The sequence below is a fragment of the Dipodomys spectabilis genome, unplaced genomic scaffold (assembly GCF_019054845.1).
Source record: "Dipodomys spectabilis isolate Male_0828 unplaced genomic scaffold, ASM1905484v1 ptg000104l, whole genome shotgun sequence".
NCBI lineage: Eukaryota > Metazoa > Chordata > Mammalia > Rodentia > Heteromyidae > Dipodomys > Dipodomys spectabilis.
In genome coordinates, this window is record NW_024870781.1 from 222,621 (window position 1) to 234,348 (window position 11,728).

General features: G+C 37.1%; 1 protein-coding gene across 2 annotated transcripts in view; it reads left to right on the plus strand.

Moving 5' to 3' along the window:
- Positions 1–10,895, plus strand: part of Slc35b3 (solute carrier family 35 member B3) — a 29,668-nt gene extending 18,773 nt beyond the window's left edge. The window contains exons 7-10 of one of the 2 annotated variants that reach the window (XM_042687151.1): positions 7,104–7,196; positions 7,607–7,718; positions 8,931–9,000; positions 10,301–10,895. In XM_042687151.1, coding sequence (XP_042543085.1) covers positions 7,104–7,196; positions 7,607–7,718; positions 8,931–9,000; positions 10,301–10,451 — 426 coding nt within the window. In that variant the 3' untranslated portion in view covers positions 10,452–10,895. Of the gene's footprint in view, positions 1–7,103; positions 7,197–7,606; positions 7,719–8,930; positions 9,001–9,216 lie in introns of both variants that reach the window. The other variant, XM_042687152.1, reaches the window with a different exon arrangement.
- The last annotated feature ends 833 nt before the right edge of the window (positions 10,896–11,728 follow it).

Sequence of the window (11,728 nt, forward strand, 5' to 3'; positions counted from 1 at the left end):
GCTAGGGATGTTGAACATTTCTTCATGTGTCTATTGGCCATCCTTCTTTCTTCTTCAGAGAAGCTTCTCTTTAAGTCTTTCGCCCACTTACTTATTGGGCAGTTGTTTCTTTGAGGATTTGTTGTTGGGTGGTTTAATTTTTTGAGTTCCAAGTATATTTTAGATATGAGACCCTTGTCCGTTGTATGGCTAGTAAAGATCTTCTCCCAGTCCGTGGGCTTTCTATTGATCTTGCTAGCTATGTCATTTGCCCTGCAGAAGCTCTGCAACCTTATACAATCCCATTTGTCCAGCCTTTCTTTGATTTGTTGTGTTTCCGGGTCTTTATTCAGAAAATTTCGGCCTGTGCCAAGGAGACCCAGGGTTTCTCCTATTCCATCCTGTAATGTTTTCAGAGTGTCTGCTTTGAGTTCAAGGTCTTTGATCCATTTGGAGTTGATTCTGGTGCAGGGTGATATATAAGGATCTAGCTTTAGTTTTCTACATGTAGTTAACCAGTTTTGCCAGCACCATTTACTGAAGAGGCTGTCTGTCTTCCATTCTATTGTTTTAGCTCCCTTATCGAAGATTAGATGGCTATAGGTCTGTAGGTTCATTTCTGGGTTTTCAATTCTATTCCATTGGTCCTGAGGTCTGTTCTTATGCCAATACCAAGCTGTTTTGATTACTATGGCTTTATAGTAGAGTTTGAAATTTGGTACTGATATTCCTCCAGCAGTGTTCTTTCCGTTGAGGAGCGTTTTTGCTATTCGGGGTCTTTTATTGTTCCATATGAATTTTTGGATTGCCTCTTCTATTTCCTTGAAGAATGAGGGTGGAATTTTGATAGGTATTGCGTTGAATTTGTAGATAGCCTTGGGAAGTATTGCCATTTTCACGATGTTAATCTTTCCAATCCAGGAGCATGGGAGGTTTTGCCATTTTTTAAGTTCTGTGTTGATTTCCTTTTTCAAGATTTTAAAGTTTTCATCATATAGGTCCTTCACTTCTTTAGTTAAGTTAATTCCTAGGTATTTTATTTTTTGTGGGGCTATTACAAATGGAGTTGCTTTCCTAATTTCAGCCACACTTTTCTCATTGTTGGCATACAGAAAAGCCATTGATTTTTGTGGGTTAATTTTATAACCTGCTACTTTGCCAAAGTTTTGAATCAGCTTGAGTAATTTGGGAGTGGAGTCTATGGGATTCTTTAAATACAAGATCATGTCATCTGCAAAGAGGGAGAGTTTTATTTCTTCTTTCCCTATTTGGATCCCCTTTATGTCTGCATCTTGTCTTATTGCTGTAGCTAGGCATTCTAATACTAGATTGAAGAGAAGTGGAGAGAGTGGGCATCCTTGTCTTGTTCCTGAGTTAAGAGGAAATGGCTTTAGTTTTTCACCATTGAGTATAATGCTGGCTGTAGGTTTGTCATATACAGCCTTTATTGTATTGAGGAATGTTCCATGGATTCCTAATTTTTTCAAAACCTTCATCATAAAGGGGTGTTGGATCTTGTCGAATGCTTTTTCTGCGTCTATTGAGATAACCATGTGGTTCTTATTCTTGCTCCTGTTGATGTGATGAATAATATTAATTGATTTGCGTATATTGAACCAGCTTTGCATCCCTGAAATGAATCCTGTTTGATCGTGGTGTATGATTTTTTGGATGAATTGTTGAAGTCGGTTGGCCAAAATTTTGTTGAGAAGTTTTGCATCAATGTTCATCAAAGAAATGGGTCTATAGTTCTCTTTCTTTGATGAGTCCCTGCCTGGTTTTGGGATGAGGGTTATGATGGCTTCATAGAATGTGTTCGGTAGTGAGCTTTCTCTTTCAATTTCATTGAAGAGTTGGAGGAGAATTGGTGTGAGCTCTGCTTTGAAGGCCTTGTAAAATTCCGCTGTAAAACCATCTGGTCCTGGACTTTTCTTAGCTGGGAGGTCTCTTATTGCTGTTTCTATTTCAATGCTTGATATGGGCCTGTTAAGATAGTTTACCTCATCTTGGTTTAGTTTTGGCATGTCAATATTTGCTAGGAAGAGGTCCATTTCTGTCAAGTTCTCAAACTTATTAGCATAAAGTTTTGAGAAGTATTCCCTTATAATGTTCTGAATCTTGCTTGTTTCCGTGGTGATGTTTCCATTCTCATCTCTGAGTTTATTAATTTGGGTGTGTTCTCTTCTTTTTCTGATAAGATTTGCTAAGGGTCTGTCAATTTTGTTGAGTTTTTCGAAGAACCAACTCTTTGTTTTGTTGATTCTTTCTATAGTTTTTTTGGATTCTAATTCATTTAATTCTGATTTAATTTTGATTATTTCTTTCCGTCTACTGGATTGGGGTTTATCTTGCTGCTCTTTTTCAAGGAGGTTTAGATGTGTCATTAAATTGTTAGTTTCAGATCTTTCCAATTTGTTGATGTAGGAGCTCAGAGCTATAAACTTGCCTCTGAGTACTGCCTTTGCTGTGTCCCAGAGGAGCTGGTATTTTGTGTGTTCATTTTTGTTGAATAGCATGAACATTTGAATTTCCTTTCTAATCTCTTCCATGACCCACTCATGATTCAGCAGTGTGTTGTTCAGCCTCCATGTGATACCGGACTTTCTTTGGTGGCTTTTGGTGTTGAGTTCTAACTTTATTCCCTTGTGGTCAGAGAGAATGCAAGGTATAACTTCAATGTTTCTGAATTTAGACAAGTTTGCTTTGTGGCCTAAAATGTGGTCTATTTTAGAAAACGTTCCATGTGCTGCTGAGAAAAACGTGTATTCTGATGCTGCTGGGTGAAATGTTCGGTAAATGTCTGTTAAGTCTAGTTGATCTATGCAGCTGTTTAGATCTGCGGTTTCTCTGTTGAGTTTTTGCCGAGTTGATCTATCTAGTGGGGAGAGTGGTGTGTTAAAATCCCCAACGATTAATGTCTTTGGATCTATATGGGATTTGAGGGAAAGTAGTGTTTCTTTGATAAATTTGGGTGCTCCATTGTTTGGCGAATAGATATTTAGAATTGTAATATCCTCCTGAAGGAGAGATCCTTTAATTAGTATGTAGCGACCTTCTTTATCTCTTTTCACGAATTTTAATTTGAAATCTATTTTATCTGATATTAGGATTGCAACTCCCGCCTGTTTATGCGGTCCGTTTGCTTGGTAGATTTTGTTCCAGCCTTTAACATTGAAAATGTGTTTGTTTTTACGGGCAAGATGTGACTCCTGCAGGCAGCAGATAGAAGGGTCTTGTTTTTTAATCCAACTAGACAGTCTATGTCGCTTAATTGGAGAGTTCAGTCCGTTAACATTAAGAGATAGGACTGAGAGGTATTTGGGAGTTCCTGCCATGTTATCTATCTTCTTGGGGGCTCCGAAAACTGGGTTCTTCCTATGGTTCTTGGATTCTCAGTTTGGGTGCAGTTTCTTGGCCTTTATTGCGGTCTTGTTGGTTTTCTATGTGTAGGACATCTTTAAGAATCTTTTGTAGGGCTGGTTTGGTGGAGATGTATTGTTTCAATTTTTCTTTGCTATCGAAGGTTTTTATTTGGCCTTCAGTTATGAAGGAGAGTTTAGCTGGGTACAGTATTCTTGGTTGATAGTTGTTTGTTTTTAGGGCATGGCATACATCATTCCAGGCTCTTCTTGCTTTGATTGTCTCTGCTGAGAAATCTGAGGTGATTCTAATTGGTTTCCCTTTATAAGTGATTACCCTTTTCTCTCTGACAGCTTTAAGGATCTTTTCCTTGTTCTGAGTTGATCCTGTGTGGATTATTATGTGACGGTGGGATGTCCTATTCTGGTCTGGTCTATTTGGGGTTCTAAAGGCTTCTTGTATCTGGACAGGCCTATCTTTTTGCATGTTTGGGAAGTTCTCTGCTAGGATCCTGTTAAACAGATTTCCTAGACCATTAACTTCTGTTTCTAGGTGCTCCTCTACACCCATTATCCTTAGATTTGGCCTTCTGATGGTGTCTTCCAGGTGTTGGATAGATCTATCATATTTCTTGGACTTGTCTTGGATGGTTGTATGTTCTTTCTCTATAATATCTAGGCTGTCTTCAATCCCTGAGATTCGATCTTCTGCATGGTCTAACCTGCTGTCAAGACTCTCTACTTTGTTTTTTATCTCTTTTCCTTCTAGTTGGTCAGCTTTGATGGCTTCAAGTTCTTTGTTGAAGCTCTGTTTTAGGTCTTGTATGAATTTCTTTACTTCCTTAATTTGGTGTTCAGTGTTTGTCCTCAAATCACTTAGTTGATTGGTTATGGTTTCTTTGGGCTCCCATTCCTTCTGTTGGGTTCCCTTCAGCATTCCCTTTGTGGTCTCCCTGACTTCCTTCATCTCTTTGTTAATGGATTCCATGAATGCCTTTAGTGATCTTTGTGTGTTCTCTACCTGGTCTCTCAATTCCTGTATTACTCTTTGATTAGCTTCCTCCCGTTCGCGGGATTCCTGCAGATCTCTTTGAGTGTTCTCAGCCTGCTCACGCCATTCCTCCCTTTCTCTTTGAGTATTCTCAAGTTGTTCACGCAAATCCTGTATCAGTTTTTGAGTAGCTTCCTCACGCTTATGATATTCCTGTATAAACTTCTGGGATGCCTCCTCTCTCTCCCTATCACGCTCATACAGAGTCCTTTGTACGTTGTCAAACTTTTCATTTATCATGTTTGCCAGCAGTGTTTGTAGAGCTGTTTGGGAACTCTCCTCTGGATTATTCATTATCTGTTCTAACCCCTGATTATCAGGATTGGGAATTGAGATACCCGAATTTGCCATTTTTCTTGTGTTTTTCCGGCTTACTCTGCCCATTTGAGATGAAGATAGCACCAGTTTTGTGCTAGAACACTATCTTAAGGCAACCATCAACCAAAGTTTGCATTTGTACAGTCAATAGTCTACAGATACAATCTAGTTCAACAGATACATCTATTCGACATCAAACAACTATATGTTAAAGGACTTTGAACCGCAGAGAAGAATTTGGAAAACCAGAAGTTATTAGGGTTAGGGAGAGATGTGGGTAAAAAATAGGAATAGATTGGTGTGGGAAGGCACAGGGAGAGTTAACTATGTCCTAACCACAATGCAGGAAATAGGTTGGGTAGGATGTAAGTAGAGAGAGAGAGAAAAGGGAAGAAAGGGAAAGGGGAATGAAAAGAGACCAGAAAAAAAATAGAGACGTAAAAATTAATGTTATTTTAGAGATTAAAAGACCATCTATTTATAGAGGGATATGAATATGTTGAGAGAAAGGGAGGGACATAGAGGAGATGAGAAAAACTTTTAAAAAATGCTTAAAATATTATATAGGTATAAAGAGGTAGTACTGTTATTAATGAATTTAAGTCTCAGAGGTTTTGAATTGAGTAATAAGTTTGTGGATTAAGTGTGTACACAATGGGGGATAGGGTCTACTGGTTAACTACGGGTTTATCTGAGGATGTGCAGGACAAGAGTTAAGTCACATAAAGGTGAACAAAGAGGAAAAGTTGGAAAGGATAGGAAAGTGAGAAGAAAAGATCAGAAGTTCAGTAGAGCTAGAAAAAAAACAAAAACAAAAAGATAATTAAGAATGAATGAAAAAGAGAAAAAAGACAAGAAAAGAAAAGAAAACACACATTCACGTATTCCTAAAATAAAAATTATAAGAGGAGAAAAAAAAAATTAATGGAAAACAATTATTTTTTCAGAAGAGGCAAAAATTAAAGATTAATAAAAGTTTTAGAAAAGCAAAAAAAAAATGTTTTTATATATATATAAGGTAACAAAAAACGAAAAAAAAACAAAACAAGAAAAAGAAAAAAAGAAAAGAAGAAGAAGAAAAAAAAAAAAAAGTTCTTTGATTTTTTTTTTTTTTTTTTTTTTGGGAGGGGTGGGAAGAGTCCTGTATCTCCCTTTTGTCTGTAACCAGAGTCTGGTTGGAGTCTCTGGTCAGCTTGAGGTCCTGTGGCTTGATTGGTTTCTTAAGTCAGTTTGTTGGAACAGGCAGAAAAATGCTCTGCTTTACCCAAGATTTTGAGATCCCCCTCCCAGGTTAGTTTACTGGGAGGGTGATCTGCTTTGAGAATCACAAAAGAGGGGGATGCAGTGATGAGGCTAGGTTCTGGGTAGAGTTGAGGTCTTTCAAGGAACAGTAGCTTTTCCCTGGGGCTATTTTGTGAAAAAAAAAACTCACAGCACCCAGCCTGGAGCCATTCTCAGGGTTTCTGTTTTTCAATTGATTGTGGTGGCTGCTAGAGGGAGGGGCAGCCTCTGGCTCTGGCCACCCAGCGAGGAGAGCCACTCCAATGGCTGGTGCCTGAGCTGGGCGACCCCTCCCTGGATGGAACTGAGTCTGTTCCCGTGAACTGCCAAATGACTAGCTCTATTCCAAGGCCTGAGCTGGAGCTAGCCGCTCCTCCGAGCTTTGTCGGTATCCAAGATGGAGATCACCGGTGCTGGGGGGGGGAGGGGTGGCCTTCCCTCCTCTGCTCCCAGAGAAGGAGTGAGGAAGCGGGGCTTCTACTCACGGGGAGTCTTGGATCCCGGGTCGTCTCTGGTCTGCAAAGTGCAGGATGAAGTTGTCCGCTCCTTGTCGGTTCTTGCTGGTGTTGAGTAGAATCCGCTCGTCCGCTGCGTCTGGCTCCTTTGTCCCGGACTGCGTCTCAGGTATGCCTCCGCGGCGGTGGTCGCCGCTGCGACCCTGCCGCCGCAGCGGCAGCTGCTCAGATGTGTCTGCTTGGCTTCCCCTCTCTTGACTAACTCTCTGTTCTGTGATGGCACACTTGGTGTGATTCTCTGGCTTGGGACTGTTCACTGGAACTCTGAAACTGTTTTCTATGCAAGAGCTTGTTCAGATTCCAGCTTCTCCTCCGCCATCTTCCCGGAACTCTTCCTGGATTACCAGATTCTTACGTTCAATTAACCAATAAAGCCAGAAGTGGAGCTGTGGCTCAAGTGGTAGAGTGCTAGCCTTGAGCAAAAAAAGCTTAGGGACAGTGCCCACAGACCCAGAGAGTTCAATCCCCAGGACTGGCACAAACAAAAAAGTTTTGTTTTACAAAATTAATAAAGTAGATTAATGTAGCTATCTATGTATCCCCTCAATTTTCTGCTACTGACTTGATGGTATTTTCCCTCTTTATTTTTATCTGCTGTAGGTTTTGTATTCATACTCAATTGGTTTTGTGTACATTTTATTGGGACTGACCTGCACTAGTGGATTAGGCCCTGCTGTAGCATTCTGTTCAAAGGTAAACACTCATCACATTTTTTTAGCAATGAACATCTTCCATTATAGAATTTTCTCTAAATATTTCTTATTTCTTTTGCTTCAAAAGAGACTGTTCTTGATTTAATTCGATACCTTCTATAATACAGTATTATAGATCAGAAACTTTCTCAGAAATGAAATGATTGGTATTTAAATTGATTTTATACTTGTTAAATGCTGTAAGTTAATTTTTAAGCAGTTTGTAATGTAGAAGTTGAGTGTTTTTAATTTTATCATTTTCCCATCAAATCAAAACTAATCCTTGCTTGACTGCACTGTTAAATAGCTTATTACTGCTCAAGAAATTGATTAAAATCTTTGCCTTCTTTTATGTGTAATACCTCAAGGTTTATTTTCTATTTTTCTAATGGGCTGTTTGATTTATTGCAGAATCCAGTCCAGACCTATGGTTACGCTTTCCTCTTTTCCCTTACTGGGTACTTTGGAATCTCCTTTGTACTGGCACTGATTAAAATTTTTGGTGCTCTTCTTGCTGTAACAGGTAAGAATTTAAGCTGCTTAGATGTGAAATAAATACTAACGTTTTTAAAAATAAACATTTTCCAAAACATAAGAACAAAACTAAATCTTCATTAAAAACATTGTCATATTTTTCCAGTTTATTCTTTCACCTACTGTTTTAATTCTAAAGAACTGTTTTATATTTTTCTGTCCTGAAGTTTTAAATTTTTTTCAGTGCCGAGAATGGAATCTAGGCAATTGCTCTCCTAGTAAGCGACTTTCTATAGTTTTGGAGGTTTAATTTAAAAGTCAAGTGTATACATTTACCTGAATATAGTAACTTTTCAATATATTAGTAATATCCATTATTGCTATCAAACCATGATGGGATAAATACCTTCAAAGAAAATGCTACCCTTTATAGACATGTAATTTATTATAAAAAATATGGAAATGTATTTTAAATTATTTGTTTAGGCCTTTCACTTGTACCTTTTCTACATCAATAACCAAATAAACTTCTCTCTTGGTTAATGATAATTCTGCACCTGCTCTTTGCAACAACTTTGCCTGATACTTTATAGGAATGAAAGTTGTATTTGTTCGGCTTTGAGGAGTATGCAGCTGTGGGAAGGGAGCCAGTGACTGAGAGGCAGGCCTCATTCTCTCAGTGTAGTTGGAGTTTGGGTTTTTTTTTCTTCTTTCATATAGAAGAAAGACAGAAGCTATTATTACTAGTAGCTCTGAACAATGCTACTCTGGGTATTTTGTCTATTAGTCATTTTATTCTCATAATAATCCTCAAAAGTGTTAAATAAGACCTATTATGTGACAGACTTCCAAGTGTAATACCTGAGAGTGTAGGAAAAAAACTTGATACAACTGTGTAAACTGGACTGCAACAATTCAGTGCTCTTGGCATAGTGGTGCATACCTGTAATCTGACCACTTGGGAGGCAGGAAGATTTTAGTTCCCTAGTACTGTTGTCTCTTTTTGTGTACTTATTATAGTTATATTTTAACATTTCACTGTATTATTTAATATCTGTTCCCTAAAAATAGTAAACTCCATAAACAGCAGAATCTGTGACTGATTGGTTGGTGGGTGGGTAGGTGAGTGGGTTTTTACTCAGACCTGTCACCTCACACAAATTCTGTCATCTAATCAGCTGTAAATATCTGTTGAATAAAAAGTATCTAAAATATTACCAAAGTAATAAGGCACATTCCAAACCAATTTTTGCCCCTGCAGTGACAACTGGAAGAAAAGCAATGACCATAGTACTTTCATTTATATGCTTTGCTAAACCGTTCACATTTCAGTAAGTACTCTTTAATTCTAGTGTCTCCACTTGTACAGTATATTTCACTCTTTTCTTTAAACTTAATTTTTACATTTTTGCAGTAATTTTCCTATGTTATTCTATAAAAAAAATCTTTTCATATTTTGACTTCTTGACTATTGATTTATTTTTCAGAAATCTTTTTAATTTGTTATTTTAAACTTACCACTTTTTATATTTAAATTACTTCTCCAGAGCCTAATGAAAATGTGAGCCTCTTACCAATATGACTGAATATGAGTGGCATGTATGTTCCAATATAACCGATGTTCCAGTGTGACTGAATGTGAGTGCTGTGTCTTGCAATTGTTACTAAATGTGAGAGCTGCATACATTCAGTTGTGACTCAATGTGAGTGCTGTTACATTTCATTGTGACTGAATTTTAGTGCTGTGTACATCCAGTTGTGAGTGAACGTAAATGCTGTGTCGTTCGATTGTGACTAAATGTGAGTGCTGTGTACATTCACTGTGACTAAATATGAATGCTGTATACATACATTCCAGTGTGACTGGTACAGTGGCGTGTGCATTCTAACTTTACTGGATTAAAGGTATTTCAGTGAAAATGAATAAATTACATGTTTGCAGCCAAAGTTTTGAAAACTGTTTACTTTTTCTTTTCGTCAAGGATTTAAGGTGGAGAAGTTTTCTGTAAGTTGTATCCTAATGAACCATTTAGTTGAGAACAGTTTTTAATTTTGACATCTCAATACTTAATAACATAATTTCAAAGGCTAACATAAAATAAATTTCTGTGAATGTGTCACAGATCATTTTTGTCTATACTTTTTTCCTGTATATGCTAGGTATCTTTTATTGTGATTATGATTATTTCTCTGCTTTTTCAGGACTGTGTCCCATGTCATCCTTTATAATTTAGAACAACTATTCAGACAGCTGATTTAAATTCCTAAAGTAGTCTTTGGTGGAATTCTATATTCAATGTTTTAAATATAGTCTTAAGACAATGAAAAGGCCTGGACTTGGAATATGCTATTATTTTCAATGTCTATATGAACCTCATTTGTATAATTTTTTGTAAAATACCTATTCTTTATTTGCAGCCTATATGTAGAGTGATGTACTCTCAACATAAAGATACTGCATTTTATCTAATCTAAAAATACTATAAATACTATTTTATTTTAATACTATCATTATCAGCCTAATAGCAAAATTTTATCATTGAAAAATTACTGTGGACCACTGAGCAAACTATTGTTAATGCTAAATTGTTAACTTGTTAAACTGTTCTTCTCTATTTTTCTTTCTCTTAGGTATGTATGGTCTGGTCTATTAGTTGTCCTTGGTATTTTTCTTAATGTTTACAGTAAAAATATGGATAAAATACGACTGCCCTCACCATATGATCTGGTAAGCAGAGCAGGGGAAGTAAGGAAGTCAAGGACACTGGCACAAACTGTATAGGCATGGATTCATCCTGTTAAAATAAAATTTTATAGGAACAATCCTTAATTAACTTCCCAAAAGGATTGCTATGAAAACCAAAGGATCTGAAGGCATACTGTCCACTTAGCTGGATTACATATGAAGTGGATTCCTGGCCTCCTCAGAACATTTCTTGGACTGACTTCTGAAGCACTCAAGAGCTGCACCTAGCACGCCCTACAAGAAAATGTCAGTATGAAGGACTATACTTTTCTTGAAAATTCCACTGGACATGGACCATGCTACCAGACTGATTTGAATATCATTATGACATATCAGTTGATATGTAATGCACACTGTTTTACCTTTCTTCCATTTTGTTTTGTTATTTAAATCAATTCTCTGTTCTAAGAGTAAACTGATTATTTAAAGCCTGGGAGAATAGCATCCATTATAAATAAAATTATTCTGTGATTTTTTTTTTAAGTGTGTCAATAGAATTTTGTTATAAAGAGGAAGTTGGAGGTTAGAGTAAGACTTAACGTAAGCTTTAAAACTTAGATTTTAGCCAAGCACCAGTGGCTCAAGACTGTAATCCTAGATATTCAGGAGAATGGAAGTTCAAACACAACCCAGCAGACAAATCTGAGAGACTCTTATCTCCATTTAAACAGCAAAAAGCCAGAAGTGGATATATGTCTCAAGCAGAACAGCAGCAGCCTTAAGTACAAAAACCAAGCAAGAGCATGAGCTCAAGCCCCAGAACTGGCATGAAATAAAATATAATAATTATAATAATAATAGATAATTTATAAAAATCAAAACTTCCAAAATGAAAATTTTACATTTGCATGTATGCAGTTCAGCTGATACAGAAAGCTGACAGTGCCATGTATGGTCAGTGATCTGTTGAGCATTTTCCTACCCCTAATTTCATGAAAATATGACTTCCCAAAAAGAAATATACCCAAAGCCAATTGAAGTGATAAAGTGTAAACTTCAAATTTATTGAAAGGTGAATGTCATTTGGAGAAATTGAATGGTTTTGTGCGAAAATATAACAGGCACCCACAATACAGTATATTGAACTCTGTTTCCTGAGCATGTACAGTTTCTGCTCTTAGGTGGTCTCTGATTCCCATGATACTGAGGATCTACTGTACTTAAAATTTGGAATGTAAGTCAAATCAGAAGTTTTACTTAATGATTTTGTGTATAACACCCCTTTTAGCTGGAATCTAGAATTGTCAGTAATGTGATACAGTTAGCAAAAATCACTTGATTCACCACAGTCTTCACTCACCACATTGAAAAAG